The sequence below is a fragment of the Mustela putorius genome, unplaced genomic scaffold (assembly GCF_011764305.1).
Source record: "Mustela putorius furo isolate JIRA1106 unplaced genomic scaffold, ASM1176430v1.1 tig00000193_pilon_pilon_pilon, whole genome shotgun sequence".
Lineage (NCBI taxonomy): Eukaryota > Metazoa > Chordata > Mammalia > Carnivora > Mustelidae > Mustela > Mustela putorius.
The window spans coordinates 1,837,255-1,854,001 of NW_025421309.1; the positions used below are offsets into that span (position 1 = coordinate 1,837,255).

A 16,747-nucleotide genomic window follows, 5' to 3' on the forward strand; every position below is an offset into this window, starting at 1 on the left:
GCCTACTTGGGGTCTCTGTCTGCCAAATAAATAAATAAAATCCTCAAATTGTTAATCTTCCTCTTTCCCATGAGATTCTATTCAAGAGACCATCCTATAGCCACCTGGGTCACGGTTGAGGCTGGGAGGGCTGCTCTGGGAGATCATTCCAGGGCTGAGGCTCAGGGAGGACCATTCCGGGTGGGGGCAGGCCGGGGTGTACTGTAAAGTTCTAAAGCTCACCACCTCTTCCCCTCTAGGAGCTTCCTTCCTAAGTGCCCCTGCCACTCCCTTGAGACTGTATGGGGAAAGACAGAGTGTGTTAGAAGGCGTCAAGCGTGTTGGGGCACATGTGGGGTGAGAACATGTCTCTGCATCAGTGAGGCAAGAGGAGACAGCCATGAGGTTAACTGTGGCCTGATTGTAGTGAAGTGTGTGGGAGGTGGGACAGGTGTGCATACTGTGTGTGACAAGGAGGAAGTGTGTGTGTACCTGATTGTGGCAAAGTGAGTACAAATCAACTTGTTCAGGCGTGTGGATGCTAAGCACTAAGACTGTGAACCTGGCCATGAGAGTCTGTCTATGTGGGCATCTGTACGTGGCTGCGGCTGGGCGTGGCACCCCTACCGTGGGGTGGAGACATAACCCTAGGTGATCTCTCTGGGCTGCCCGGCAACCATGTACCCAAGAAGAGGGCTCCTTGTCTCCTAGAGGAGGGCCAGGCGGAACATCAGCCAGCCTCCCACCAGACAGGCTCAATGCCACCAGCGGTTGGGCATTTCTCAAAAATCCCTGAAGAGCCTGCACCTAGGTTCCAGCCGATATGGGTTTCCGCAGTGCACCATGCAAGAGAAAGATTAGGAGGGGGCGGGTCCCTCTACTGAGCCCAGCCTGAGTGGTGTCTTTCCCCAGGATGCTGAGAGTATGGGGACTATCCTCACTGGAGCTCACAGCTGGGCACTACTGGTATCTGTCTGGGTCCTGCGTATCACAGGACCTGATGTATAGATCTCTGGACAGCAGTGTGGGTCTGCCCGTGGGCATGTGTGTGCAGGCACCCACCCACAGTGGTCTCTGGGGTCGCCCCGCTAGGAGTCACCCCTGCATCCTCTTGCAGACGTGACTTGGAGTAACTAAGGTCATGGGGCCATGAGCCCACACACACCAGGACCCACCCCCAGGGCCAAATGCTCAGCTTTCCATCACCCCAAGCCCGATACCTGCATCTGGGGGTCCAACTGCTGACGGGCCCACACCAGCATGTATCTGCAGGGGCCTCGAGGTGCTCAGCCCTGACTCAGGGTCTGTCCAGTCTGGCCCCACGCCCGGAAGCCGCAGTTCCTCCCTGGAACCGACAGGCTGGGGACGAGCTGCCTGGTCTGGGAGCGGAAACCCAGTGGTCAGCACACACGAGCTCTGGTGCTCACTTTGCTTCTCTCCCCTGGAACTTGGAGTCTCCACCTGCCACACAGGCAGCTCCGCCCTTCCAAGATGTTTGCCCCTGGGCAATTTTGGGGCCTTTACATTCTCATCTCTAAAATGGAGGCACGGATGCTGGGTGGAGGACACAGAGACAGCGATGCAGAAGTCTGGTGAGCGGGAAGTAGGGTGGAAGGGGCAGGGGAAGGTGGGGACACCCGTCTCCTTGTCACCCGGCCTTAGGCTTAAACAGAAAAGCAGGTGAAGTAGTTGAATCTCTTCCCCACCATCTCTCTGCGTGACTTCTTCCGGCTGGCCTGGACACCGTCTTCAGGCAGGCAGACTCCGAGGGCGGGAAGGGGTGGGAAGACTGTCAGCCCAGCTCCACGCAGGTTGTCTCCCTTTGACATTTAAGCATCTGCTAATGAGTCCCTGACCCTCCCAGCTTCAGAGGACGGCTGAGCTGAATTCTCTGAACGGCAAATGTGGCGAGGTTTTCCAAGGATGAACGAGCCAGGATGGAATCAGGAGGGCACTGTTCTGAGTCTCTCTTTGGGCAAGGTGTGCACTAGGGTTGGGGAAGGAGAGGACCAGGGGTGGGAAGGTGGGTCCAGGCACAGCTGACCTGTGGGATGTGGGGTCTTCCTCCAGTCCTACCTGGTCACTGGGGGCTTCCTGATGTCCGGCAGAAAGGCAGGGCTCCCAGGGATCTGGGAAGCATGCCTTGGAGGCCACTTCTCTCAGCAGCTTGCTCTCCTTCATGGTTTGGCGATCGGAACGTGAATATCCATGGTGGCCAAGACCTTTAACTCTTCCGCCCAGTTCTCCCCATCAGCGGTGAGTGGCCCTCTCACTACTTACATCTGCAAATGAAGAAGGGGCCAAACCCAGGTCCCTTGACCTTCCTGACACTCTTCTTTGATAGAAAGAATTTTGCATTTCCACGGCAATCAGGAGAAGCCTTCCTGTTTGCAAAAATCCCTGGTGTCGAAGAAAGGGAAATGATTTACAGTTAAGGCAGACCTGGGCCAGATATTGACTAAGCTGTGTGTCCTCGGGCAGGGGTCTTCCCCTCCCGAGCCTCGGTTTCCTGAGGAAATAAACAGGGATCCTATTAGCGCCGCACAGTGAAGGTGGAAGTCCGTGTGATCATATTTACGGTGCCTGAGACCTAACCAGGACTCCCTGCTCCCTGCATCCATGATATGGGAAGGGTGCCGGATCCTACAAAGGAGCCACTGTCTGTGCCCCATTAACGAGCCCCTGGCACTCCCTATCCTGAGACAGGTGGACAATGATCAACCACAAACACCCAGGACTGGGTCTTTGAACCAGTGAGGAATGGACTGGACCTACCAGGGAGCTCCTCTCCCTCGGACCCCCACTCAGACCATGATGGGGGAATGTGGGAGGGTAAACACCGCAGCTGCCTGTCCCTTTGGTGGGACACCTCTGAAGCATGTTCACCCCCATCTCCCAAAGCTCCCCAGTGGGATTAAGCTTCAGCTGTCCTCAGTGGTGAGATCTGCTTTGTAAAAGACCTTGTAAGGGCTTCCTCCCTTCCTTGTCTCACCCCTTCTTCCCTCTACAGGTGCACCTGCAGCTGGCTTCCCCAACAAACCAAGGGTCACATCCTGGCCTCTGGGGGAACCCAACTTGAAATGGCTTTGGATCTTGAAGACTTTTTAATCCACAGGGGAAATCCCACATGGAGTTCAGGGCCATTGCTCTCCCTAGGCCACAGTGTGTGGGAATGGTGCTCAGGGAGTTGAGCCAGACCCAGCCTCTGGACAATGGCAGTGACCCTGGGTAGGGTCTTCCTCCTGACCAACACTAAAGCCAATGGAACATTAGCTGCTGGCTCTATTTCACCAGTGTTGTGTGTTACACGTACCGTACCTATAATGTCGGCCAGACTGTTACCTGGTTTCACAGGTGGGGACCCTGAGGCATAATGAGAATTCAGTTGCTTTTCCAGGTCACACAGCTAGCAGGGAACAGAGCTGGGATGTGACCCCCATCCTGCTTGACATCTCCTCTTGGTTTTCTACCCCTCTGCCATTCCACGGGAGGCCTGCCCTATTCGCACATGGCTGGGGGCTCCAGAGACCCCACACCAGCCCCCTGAATTTCCCAGAAACCCTCTCAGGCCCCACAGCAGGGGGCCGGGAATCACAAAAGCCCATGGCCCACATTCTGATAATGTCAGCTCTTCATTGCCGGGCCAGCGGGGATGGTGCCTGACCTCGGCAGCTTGAGGCTTTTACTAGCAAGAGGTAAGCAGAGCAACTGTTTGGCAACTCCCTTTGCTGGGGGCAGAAGAAGAACAGCCTGGAACCAGCTGCAAGTGTCTCTGAAGTCCTATCATCTCTTTGTTCTGGGGCTTCACAAAAATGAGGTAAATGTCACCAGGCGTCAGCTTAAAGGCAGGTGTGGAAGAGTTCCCCTCGGTTTGAAAGAGGCCACCACCCCCTGGGTAATTAGGCCAGGCTATACTGCATTAAAGATGCCAGTGAGGAGGGAAGGCAGTGAGCTGGGAGCTGTTAACGGCTACCTATAATCAGAGAGAGATTGAATTACACAAAGAGCCTAACTGTCCGAGAATTCAAGCCAGCTATTTTTAGCCATCACCAAAGGCTCCAGCAGGCTGTTGCAAATTCAGAGAGCATGAATTGGGTGCTGCTTAGAGTACATTGAGAAGTTTTCATTTCAGGAAGAAAGGGGCATTACAACTGCTCAAGAACACTGAGCTAGGTGCTTGCTTGACTTTATCTCCCTTGGCGGTCACAGCCATCTTTAAAGGCTGGAATTGTCCCCATTTTACCGATGGGGCACTCAAGGCTCAGAGAGTCAGCAGCCTGATCAAAGGCAACACGCCAGGTAAGTGAGAAACCTGGAAAAGAAACCCTGTCCACCTCAGTTCAAGACCTACAATGTCTCTATCATAGTCTTTGTGGACTTTCTAAGGGGATAAAAGCAAACCAAGTATTCCCCATCATGTTGTAAAAGAAAATTTTTCTAGCTATCATCTTTTTTTTTTTAAAGATGTTTATTTATTTATTTGTCAGAGAGAGACAGAGAAAGAACACAAGCACAGGGAAAGGCAAGCAGAGAAGGAAGCAGGCTCCCCGCCGAGCAAGGAGCACAATGTGGAACTCGATCCCAGGATCCTGGGATCATGACCTGAACCGAAGGCAGACGCTGAACAGACTGAGCCACCCAGGCATCCCTAGCTATCATCTCCTTGACCCTACACAGCAGAATTCCTGAAGACTCATATAAATTATAAAATTCAGGGGTCCTGGGAACATATCAAAGGGGAGAGAGCTCCAGAACTGGCAAAGGAGGAGCTAGGGATGGTCCCTCCAGCCACTGGGACTTTCCACGATCATCTGTGGCTCTCCTTGGCAGAAATGGCTGGAATGGAGTTATTAATGAGCATAACACAAGCACAGACAAAAAACTCTCCTTCTAACTTTCAAAGACAACAAATTGCCAAAACTCACAGTGCACAAAATACACTATGTAAATTGTGAACCCTAAGTCAAGGATCTATTTTTTTTCCATGATCATGTAATACTTCCACTATAGTAATAACTTCATAATACTTACACCAAGACAAAAAACAAACAAACAAACAAAAAACAAGAGGAAAATGTGCTGAGTCCTGGGAGAAGCTAGTCTGTCGGCAGTCCCGGGGGTTTCAGGTAGAACTAATGGGAGGTCAGCACCATGGACAGCCACCCAGTGGGTCCTATATGTACAGAACAGGTCCAATATACTTCTAAGAATCCATGTAACACGTATCTTGGCAAGAATCTTCCAGGTAAATGGAATTTCTTGCAACATCCCATAAAGCCGTAATGCTCTCAAATCACCAGCAGGTCTGCCCCTGGGAGGAGAGCTATGCTTGCTGACACATTTAGCAAACTTCTGTGAAAAATTTAATCCAACCAAGAAGGAAGTCCATTTCTCGCTTCTTTTGTAACAAGAGCAAAGAGTCCATGTGCCTGAGAGTCTGTGCTAAGGAAGAATAGCAGGGCGCCTCCAGACATTTGCTCTGCCAACCTCTTAATGCTCTTGCTACTAAAGGAGCATTCCATCACCCAGGAACACATAGGCTGCCTCCCTATGCAAGGCGTATGTCCCACCAGAGTGGAGCTCAAAGATAACAAGCCTCCTTTAGATCTTTCTAGTCATTAAGAATTCTGTGCCACTGCTCAGGGAAACACAATTAGGATACACTGTTAATATGAACTAATGACTATACAAATGGAGTCTGGTTTCTACCATACCTGTTTCCTGGTGCATTTTCTCATTTCCCTGACTAGTGTTGTGAGCCAGTAACTTGGAAGGCCTCCCATTCTGATTCATTTGTACACAAATGTATAAATCAGAACCAGAAATGGGAAGCCAAAGGTACACTGGGTTAGAGCAAAGACACTGGCAATTCTGTTTTGCTTGGAGTCAGCAAAGGGGGCAGAAGGACAGATCAGAAGTCGGAAAGTGGAGGTAATGTGCTTTACCAAGGGTTGTAAATCCAAGGAATTCCCCCAAAAGAGAGAAGCTGAGGTCCAGAATCCAATACAAGATGTCAAGGGACCCAGAGCACCCAAACTAGGAGTCAGAGGGGTGGGTTCCCGCCCATGTGCAGTACCTAGGAAGCACCATGGCCTTTGGAAAATCATGCTTGCTCACCATTTCCTGAAGCCACCTTCAGACATTTGCACACTAATTTCTTCTGCCTACATTTCTCTCCCACCCCTTTGCAACTTGAGTCTGGATATCCCCCTCTCCTACACCAAGAAAAATCCTATGCATCTTTTCAGGCCCTAATCAAATAGCTCCCTTCTGTGAAGCCTCCCTCTATGGCCATTCAACTCAGCCACTTATGCTCTCCAGGCTTCAGTCCCTAAAGCTATAAAAGGGGACATAAGCAAGGAAGGTGCTTCCAACAGGGTACTCAACATAGGACCTTTGCTGACCCTGTACCTTTTGCTCGTGGTTGGAATACAGGGCTCTCCCTTTCATCTAGAAATCTCCTTGGAATGAGATTCAGCTCAAATGTTGCTCCCTTGGTTCCCACTGACAGGGCCCTTGCGATCCCCCAACACATACCACCCCTGGAACTGCGTCTGTTTCTCCACTGGACAGTGAGCTCCCGGAGGACAGGGACTGTGCTTCATTCTCCACTCATCTTCTATGCCTAATCCACGTGCATGCCCCTCAAGCATTTTGCCTCAATGAATGGTCCCCATGCTCTCTCCAGACACCATGTTGCCAACTGGGAGCCCACCAGGAATCTCAATCTGGCATATCATCAACCACCCATCCCCTTATCCAAGCCACTTCCATTCTTGTGTCAATCTTGAGGTTAATAAGGCTTCGGTTTTCTTCCGGATGCTTTCGTTGAAGGTACCCTAGCTGCAGACCTTGTAGAGTGATGTTTCGGAACAATGTGTTGGACTGAGAGACTCCAGGACACCATCCTCTGTAGACACGACTTGTGTTCCCTTCTTGGACATCAACCCCAAAGACTCCTTTCTCAGGTGGAATAAAATGCCATCCTGGGTAATTTTGCTGCTGCAGGAGGCGGGTAAGCTGAGAGGAGGCAGCGGCATCCCTGCCAGCCCCTGGGGGCTGACTCCAGCAACCACCCAGACCTCCTGCTGCTACAAGGGCAGGACACACCCCGTCATACAGAATCGAGGGTCTTTGCATGCTGCGGCTTGTGTATTTCAGCTGACTGAAAAATCTTTGATGGCCTGTGATACTGTTCTTCCTATCAGGTGGTCACAGTAGTTGTGTGTGTGTGTGTGTGTGTGTAAGAGAGAGAGAGAATGTCAGGAGTTGGGGGGGAGGGGCAGAATATGTCCAGATTATCCAGCCAATCTGAACATTAACCAAAAGGAGATCTGGCTGCTTTCTGGCTAACGACCGACATGGCCTAATTCGGTGACCCAGCTCTTTCTCACGCACTAGGATGCTGTAATGGCAACAGCTTTCTCGCCAAACACCCACAACTCTAACGCCACCTCGCCAGATAGTCAAAGTCGCCATCAAAATAACATAAATATTGGCATAAAGGGATCTGCTTGAGGATGGTAAATCTGCCATCAAATTAAGACCTCATTACACTAACGACCAAACCAGAGCCTTGCCGTGTGGACATTCTCCAGCCTGGATGTCACACACTGCCTGTGCCCGCTGCCAGCCAGAACTTCAGCCCCAGGTGACCTGGGGCGACTCTGGGGCCATCGATGGTGCCACTGTTTGCAGCAGTCAGCACCGTTGGAAACTGGCAGCACCCTCGACCATCCTGTAGCGCAAAGCTCGAGCAGAGGCTTCAAAAGCACGGGATTTGGGAGACAGAACGCATTATCAGGCAAACCAACAATGAGTTTTTATAAACAACAGCACTGGCCCTGTGGAAGACAGGCAAACCTGCCCACATGGGCAGGCCCCTGTTCTGAGCTGGGTGAGTCCCCCGCTGAGGTCTGAGGCCTTATTATTCAAAGTGTGGTCCCTGGCCCAGCAGCCTAGCATCAGCTGGGAGCCTCCTCAGAAATGCAAAATCTCACCCTGACCTGCTGAAACAGAATCTGCATGCTAACAACATTTCCATAGGGTTCACAGGCGCATTCAGATCTGGGAAGCACTGGCCCAGGGGTCAGAGGTGCAGTTGTGGGTTCCTGACCCTGCCTTGGGACCGCATCAGAAGGGTAATGGGGGAAAAACGCAGCCCTCCATCTTTTGTACAGGCCCTTAGCCATTTTCCCAAGTTTGTGGGTCACCTTTAAATAGCCGGGGTGACCTTGGCAGGTTTACTTAAACTCAGCGAGCCTCAGTTTCCCCACTATAAAATGGGAATTAACACTGGTAACCGCCTGGAGAAGCTATAGGGAAGGGATAAGAAATTGGGTCTGCAACAGGCTTGGCATAGCCCCTAGCACACGGCAGATTCTTGCTAAACAGACATAACTGTTAGGAAGCACCCAGAGCAGGGGACAATGCGAAGATGTCAGCAGAAGACTGGCTAGCGCCCACACTCTCCTGCTTGTCTCCCTCCCTCCACGTGGAAAGGGAGGGTTTTTCCAACAAGAATGAAGCATCGACATGCAAGAAATTGTCTCAATGGGAGCATTAAAGACACAGGCTGCAGAGTTGGTTTAAATCCTCTGCGGCTTAGGTGACACGACCCTCAATTTCCTGGTCATCAGATGGGAGTCAGAGGAGAACAGTGCCTACTTGCAGGGTCACTGTGAGGATGGGCTACTCCACATAAGGCACTTAAAAAGGACCAAATGTCCGCTCTTGCCATGGTCATAGTCATCTCCCTCGCCCGCATCATCAATACAGACAATAGGCTCTCAGGAAATCAGGAAGGCTCACTTTGTCAAGGAGGAAGACAGGGGAGAAAGGGGGACATGGCTGGCACAGGGGACAGCTCGGTGTGGGAGGGAGAGGTCACCGACAGGGGGGAAACGTTTGGAGAAGCTGGAGCAGAGGATTCTGCAAGGACTGTGGTGGAAGCTGGGGCAGGGCAGGCCCGTGGGGGTGCTGGGGAGCCAAGGAAGGCGCAGGGCAGGGAGCAGCACAGCCACGGAGAGGGGCAGGGCCGACTCACGTACACCTGCGTGCAGACTCCTGGGCCAGCTGCAGCCGGTACACGGAGAGGCGGTTGGCGCCACCGCACATGCTGCCACGCTCGCCCTTACATCCCATGTCACACTCGGCCTCGCTCACGTTTGTCGCCTGGATCTTGTGGCCGCAGTAGCACTCGGCTCCGAACTCCAGCCCGGCATACAGGTAACCCCTGGGGAAGGCTGCAGTCAGGATACCGTGCGGACCCCAGGGGCCAGGAGACTCGGGGGATGGGAGGTCTCCCGGGCCCAGGACCCCCAGGACCACCCCCTGCCTTCATCCCCATACACCTACCCACGTGGCCACAAGTGTCCTCCTGACTTTATACATGTCACACACACACACACACACACGCCTCCAAGCCTGGGGTCCGTCCATCCCAACCCACCCTCTTGCTCCTCCCGTCTAGTGCCAGGCACTAATTCTATCTCCAGAGTCCAGCCCCTTTATTCCAGGAAATGTCCCCCAGGAATGATGCCTCCAGGTCCCTTGAGAAGAGTTGGAATGAAAGGGGGAGGCAGGGACTCTTGTATCCCCTTGGAAGACGGCAAAAATCAAGGTCACATAGCCAGCCAAGGAAAAATTCCTTCCCCTAAAAAAAAAAAAAAAAAAATCCAGGCACTGCAAGGTTTTCAACTTTTTTTTTTTTTCTCTCTGTAGCCATCAGATTGTTTCCTAAAAAGGACTCTCAGTGGACACCCATTCTATAAACAGAAAGGCATGGCCTGCTCTGGCTGCAGGGGTGGGGACGGAGGGAGAGGCTTGGGACAAGTCCTGCTCAGCCCCCTTGCCAGTGAGGTGTTCTCCAGAACCAGGAAGGCTCAGCCTGCAGGGACCCTGGCCATGCATGGTGGCTCCAAGGGGAGTGGTCAGTTCACATCTTCAACCTGGATGCCCGTGGGCAGCTGGACAGATTGACCCACGCAGACTCAAGCCTCCACATACCCCCACTACCCGTGTGGCATGTGCTAGCCTCTGCTCCACACGTTCACCTGGACAGGTGCAGCCAATGGGTACCTTGGTGCCTATCCCCAGCATCCTGGGGCTGGGCCAGGCTGCCTTGCTCCTGTCTTTCTCAGAACTGCTGTCTTTCTGAAGCCCTGGTTCTGGGGTACCCTGAGCCCCTCTCGTATAACTAGATCCACTGATGGAAGGAACCCAAGGCGGGGGAGAACCACTTTTAGGGGGTGTCACAATTCTAGAACAAGCAGTAGCTTCCTCCTAGCCCTCTCCCTGGGATGGCTCACAGCAGGGAGGGCGGGGGACAGCTGCCCTGGGAGGATACAGCCACCAGCTGGGAGCACCTGTCTCAGAGGGGGATTTTCAAGTCCCGTCTGTGCCCTCAGATGGCTGCAGTCGCTGCCCCCCTTGACTACAAGGTCATAGAGTCACTGAGGCAGAAGCACCTGGCTAACCCCACTCCCAGGCTGTAGTTTCTGGCACCCAGAAACTCTGGGAGATGATAATGTTTGTTGGCTTAAGACGCTAAATTTGGGGATAATTTGTGGCCCAGTGAAGGAAAACTAATACAGGAAGGGAAACAGAGTCGGCCTTGCTATCCTTAGGGTCCCTGGGAGGACCTCAGACAGTTAATCTTGATGTGCCCGCTGTGGCCTTCGACAGAAAGATCTTTCCAGAATTCAAACAGATCACACCTCTCTACTGCCCCAACGCCCCCTCCCCTGCCCCACCCCCAGCTTCCACTGCAGGCAGATAAGCTTCCAGATGGCTTGGCTCAGCCTACAAATCCTCCGATCAGTGGTTCTTTAACATGGACAGCCATTAGGATCACCTGGGGAACATTTTTTAAACGCCACACCTGGCTCCCGCTTCCACAGAGTCCAATTTAATTGGCCCTGTGATTCTAACATGCCACTTTGTATGAAATTTTGAGGAGTGGTACTCCAGCTGTGGGCCCGGGACCCACAGAATCCATATGATCTCTGTCTCAGAACTCAGGAAAAACGCAAATTCTGGTCGCCTTCCGCCCCCTCTCCCCCACCCCGGCCCAAACCTACCAAACCAGAAAGTGGGAATGGAGTCCAGCCATCTATTTTTACAAGAGCCTGGGTGATGGAGATATTCACTCCAGGCCGAGGACCCCTGTCCTAGATGATCTGCTCCCTGCCACCCTGTATTCCCCCCCAAACTACCCCTTCATTCTCAACACCTGGTGTATGCTAAGTGTTTAACAAATATTTGTGGAATGAATGTAAATCAATCCCCCAATTAACAGCCTCCAGCAGCTCCCCCTTGCCAGTGGCCAATCCAGATACTTCAAATGGCATTCAAGGCCACACATCAGCAGGCGTCAGCCAGCCCTACAGCTTCCCCTCTCTCCTGACAGCTCCCCATTGGGACTCCCTGTGCATCCCCATCCAGCCTACCTGAGGAGGCTTGGTGTTGAGGATGTTTCAGGAGTTCTGGTCTTTGAGTATGCTGCTCTTTCTGTCCTACTCCCTAGAAAACTCCTATTCATCCTTCAAAACCTGGTTCAAGATCTCACCTCTGTAACTTCCTGAGCTCCCCATTCCCTCAGCCTTTGCAAGCACATGCCTGGGTAGCACATGCAGCCCAGCACCCCTCATACTTGATGTCCCCATAGTCTGGTTTCCTCATCAGCCTCTTAGGGATTTTGTGGGAGGGGAAGGAGATTAAGAGTTAATATTTGCAAAGTGCTGAGAACCGTGTCTGGCACGGAACAAATGCCCAGCACAGATAACATACTGCTCTTCTATTCCCCTAGCCTGTGCCTGCTTCCGTCTTCCCAACTAGCTGGGGAGCCCCCAGAGGGCAGGGCTGTGGCTGACTCATTGCTGTGTCTCCAGCACCCGGACACACACACGGGCAGCAATAAATATTTGTTGAACTCAAACGGATTTCGTGAGTTCATCTGACTCACTCTGAAGCTCACCTTGGTAGTCACCTCCTCTGAGTCTTTCCTGATGGCTGAGGCAGGCTGGGGGCTCTTCTGCATTTCAACGGTCTGCAATTTATGCCATCTGAACCCTCATCCCGCTACAAGGCCCTTTTTGGTGTACCTGCCTATCTTCCCATCAAGGCATGACTCCATGGGGGCCATGAACTCTGCAGAATTCACCTCTGTCTCCCCACAGTTTGGTACATCCTCAAGGGCTCCGCATCTTTCCCAAGATGGAGAGGGCCCTGGGCTCAGGGAGCTGATTATAAACGGACACCCTCATCAAGCACAAAGGGAGGAGTCCCTCAGCCACCCTCCTGCTCATTTCTAGGACAGCCATGCAGCTGAGGTCCATCAGAATCTGTGACCTTAGAGCTAGCCAGAGAGAGTCTGAAGGTAGGCAAGCTAGCAGCCCCTTCCCAAGTCACCCCCAGGCTAAGGTGGCAATGCCAGGGCCCAGGCACAAGCTAAGGTCCCCATCCCCACTTGCCAGTCCTGTGGGACCTCCTCCACCTTTGGGAAGTCCACTGCCTCCCTCAGTATATGTCCCCATCAGGAACATCACTTACTGCAACTGGAAATCACTGTGGGTACAGGTGTGTTTCTACGTGTGAGATGTCCCATGGGTGTCCTACAAGCCTCCGGCTCACCGAGTCACATCTGTGAGCTTCTCCCGCACACGCGCACAGGTTTGGAGCCTTGCACACAGATTCACAAAGTCTCCTGCGCACACAACAACCATTACTTAAAGATCATGGCGCATGCGCGTGAGGCTTCCGAACCTAGGCCGCTGTACGCACCCGAACGCTGTACACACAAACTCACACCGAGGCACGGGGTCAAACTACGCGACCAGAAACTCCCACAAACCAACGGTCGGGGGGCGCCTGGGTGGCTCAGTGGGTTAATCCTCTGCCTTCGGCTGGGGTCATGATCTCAGGGTCCTGGGATCGAGCCCGGCATCGGGCTCTCAGCTCGGCGGGGGGCCTGCTTCCTCCTCTCTGCCTCCTCTCTGCCTGCCTCTCTGCCTACTTCTGATCTCTGTCTGTCAAATAAATAATAATTAAAAAAAAAAAAACAACCCAACGGTCCGGCTCATTTGCATACACGCAGGCGCACAGCATACACACACCCCCACCCCCGGCATCATACGTCCCTGGTGACCACATGCTCACCCTCCACCGTGCCTTTTGGGGAAGAGGAAAGAACACGGCCGAAGGAGGGAGTCTGGAATGAATGGAGCGAGGGACATCAGGGCCCTACCGTTCTGCGCAGTTGTCCTGGCAACGGAAGATGGTCATCTTCTTGTAGTCGAAAAAGGACACACCTCGCAGGGCCCGGCTCTGGGTGTCATCCAGGTAGCAGCCGATGTACTTGGCTTTGGGGAGAAGAGAAAAGTCAGATCTGGCTGGGCACAAAGCCGAAAAGGATTTGCAAAGGAGTGGCAACTGGTGGCCCTCGGTACTGGTCCGTTCCTCCTTCCCAACAGAAAAGCAGAAACAAGAGACTGAAAGTCACGTGGGCTGGCAGACCGTGACCCTGAAGGGCAGCGGAGGCCAAAACAGGAAGAAGGGACTCTTCTGCGGCCAGGGTAAGGAGCAAGCCCTTGGACTCCACTGGCGACAACCAGTAGACGCCCAGAGAGCCAAGCCAGGGTCATTCTCCAGTGACCAAGCAGAGACCCAAATGGAGACAGCTCGGAAGAGTCTGAAACAGCTGATAGCGTGTTCTCATTTCTACAAGCTGCCTCGAGATACTTACTTTTCCTTGCACATGTGGGCTGGGAAAGCTCAAAGGACAGCCTCAAAGGCTTCCCAGTTCGGTTACTTCCGGGCAGTGGCCTAGTGAGTCTGGGCCAGGGTCCCTCTCTAAGGTCTACTGTTCTTCACTGTGGGGATGAAAACACTACCAGTAAGGTCAAAACGGAACGATCTGCATAAATGTTTCTACCATAGTGTCTTGAGTGTAACAGGCGTGAAGGTCAAATGAGTGCAACACAATCTGCCATTCACAGCGCCTGCAGGTACTTCACAGTGTGCCCGCACGTGGGCCAGGGTGAGTGCTCTCATCCAAAGAAAAATTTTAAATGATGTTTGAAAACCAATGTGCTTTTGTACTTCACGGTAAATAGTCATTCTTGCACATCAAGACCACACTTCACAGTTTATAAAATGGTCTTTCCCTGTATGTTCTTGGGACTGGGACGTGTGCTTTGCTAAGTGGTTTACACAGACAGTCTCGCTGAAACCTTACGATGATCTTCCAAGTGCTAATGTTCCCACGCTATACAGAAGAGGAAACGGAGGCCCAGAGGAGTGAAGTCACTTGCCCAAGGAAACACAGCTGGTACTTGTGGAGCCAGGGTGGGCCCCGGTGCATGTCCTGAACCCCTGCTTATTTCTAGAATCCAGAGAACCTTGCAAGGACCCAGGTGAAGTGGGGAGTGCTGGCAGGTTCATGCTCTCTGATGACTCAGCAGAGGCCCAGAAAGGTCCAATGGCTGGCCTAAAATTTGAGGCTCAGTGGTGGCAGGACAAAGATTTCAGTCCGTATCTATGGGAGCCCCAGATCATGGCTCTTTCCACTAGTCCATGTGCAAGTAACGGGAGGATGCCACCAGCCCTCACCGAGGATGACAGGACAAGATGACATGTCGCTGGGTCACTTTCCCTGGCAGGCCTGCTTCTCTTTCAGCTGTGGGCTGGCACCCCCCTCGCTCGTGGTGGAGAATGGGCTTGAGCAGAGGGCACAGGCTCTTGCTGAGCAGCCGAGTCCCTTGGGGCCAGCCTGCTAAGTGCAGAATTTGTCAGCACTGCTGGAAACGGGCCTCGTCCTCATCACTCTGAATTTCTTTCTTTCTTTTTTTTTTTTTTAAGATTTTATTTAGTTATTTATTTGACAGAGATCACAGGTAGGCAGAGAGGCAGGCAGAGAGAGGAGGGGAAGCAGCCTCCCAGCTGAGCAGAGAGCCCGATGCGGGGCTTGATCCCAGGACCCTGAGATCATGACCTGACCTGAAGGCGGAGGCTTTAACCCACTGAGCCACCCAGACACCCCTGAATTTCTTTTCTAAGACAGCGGTGATGTGGTTGGCTAAGAAGAGTCCAGCTTGAATAGAAAGATCGTTTCCCTGCAGCAGGCCCATCAGACCGGGACAGTTGTGGAGAAGCCCCCTCCTGTCCCCATGTTTGTTCTATGGTGTGTGTCTTTCCTGTCACAGAGGGGGTCCTGGTCTGGGGTGCTGTTCGCACCGGAGCTGGGAGGAAGAGCTTCAGCTCAATAGTTCGGTAGAGGACATAGTGTTCCGGGACGGATTGTAGAAGGAATAGGACAGGCGTGGGGACAGGAATGGGACAAATGGGGAGTAGGAAGAGGGAGAGAGGAAGGGGGAAAAGGTTATTTTGACAGCGTGAGTTCTTTGTTATCAGATCAAAAGACTGTGTGTGGGGCCATGGATTGAGCACCTACCGCATGCTATCTACTATGGACCATTCCTTTTAGTTTAAAAATTGTTAAGGTTTTGGGGCGCCTGGGTGGCTCAGTCAGTTAAGCATCTGCCTTTGGCTCTGGTCATGATCCCAGGGTCCTGCGATCGAGTCCCACGTTCCTTCTCTGTCTACTGCTTCCCCTGCTTGTACACTCTCTATCTCTCTCTCTGACAAATAAAACCTAAAAAAAGAATGTTTAAAATTTTTAAAGTTTTCATTCCAGTAAGTTAGCGTATAGTGTTATATCAGTTTCAGGCGCACTATACAGCAATTCGATAACTCTGTACGTTACTCACTCATCATGGTGAGTGTCCTCTTCCTCCCATCCCCTATTTCCCCCAGTCCCCCTCCCACGTCCCTTCTGGTCACCATCAGTTTGTTCTCTAGAGTTAGGAGTTGGGTTTCTTGGTTTTTCTCCCTCTCCTTCTCCCCTCCATTTGCTCATCTGTTTCGTTTCAGGAAGTCCGGATAGGAGTGAAATCATACGGAATGTCTTTCTCTGGCTCATTTTGCTTAGCATTATTTTTTTTTACATTCACACCCTCCCATGCTTATTAACCGATTTTACAGATGAGGAAGCTGATCCTAATGACAATGACACCTTCCTGCCTTAGAAGCGAGTCTGAGTTTTGGCATATTGTGTCTGTTCTGACCCGTCACCACATTACTTCTGTTTCTCCTCTTTTCTAAACAGAATTAGAAGCTACGGCATCTATCTCAACTTCCACACCCTTAAAACTTAAGCCCGAGTCTGTCCTCCAAATGTTTTATTTGTGGGGAGGATCTGCTTCCATTGGTCCAGGGTCACCAAGAGCCACATAGACCTGATGGGGAAAATTGCAAACGCTCCTGGATCTGCTGGGCTTGAAATGAGATGTGCTATGGCTTCGGGTGGTCTCACCTAAGGGTGGAGGTAGGGGCATTTTGCTCTATGCGGGACAGTGGATCTGTGCTCGATGCAATTTTGATCATCAGAGTAACAACAGTCAGAGTACATGTGTGTATACACGTGTCCACTTTGGAGTGAATGGGGGTGGGGGGCTGTCATGATATCGTTCACACCTTCAAAGCAATACCTCTTCTGTTTTTTTTTCTCCTAATAGACCTTACCCGCCCCTGACCTTGGCAGGGCCAATTATGTTGCCCCTCCCACCAGCCAGTGATTGCCTGATTGCTCCAGGGAAGAGCACATGGTCTAGACTCTGGATTCTTGCAGATCAAAGCTGGGAGAAAGAAATCTGTTTCCCTTAGGTTAATGACATTGGCAAGTCTGTAAACCCAGAGCAACCAAGAGACA

The 16,747-nt window shown here is 52.2% G+C and overlaps 1 protein-coding gene across 2 annotated transcripts in view; it reads right to left on the reverse strand.

Annotated features, from left to right (window-relative positions):
• The window catches only part of WSCD2 (WSC domain containing 2), a 116,067-nt gene that overhangs the window by 27,317 nt on the left and 72,003 nt on the right, over positions 1–16,747 (reverse strand). For both annotated transcript variants that reach the window (XM_004779068.3, XM_004779069.3), the window contains exons 3-4: positions 13,226–13,340; positions 9,030–9,214 (exon numbers count right to left, since the gene is read on the reverse strand). In XM_004779068.3, coding sequence (XP_004779125.1) covers positions 9,030–9,214; positions 13,226–13,340 — 300 coding nt within the window. The remainder of the gene's footprint in view (positions 1–9,029; positions 9,215–13,225; positions 13,341–16,747) is intronic.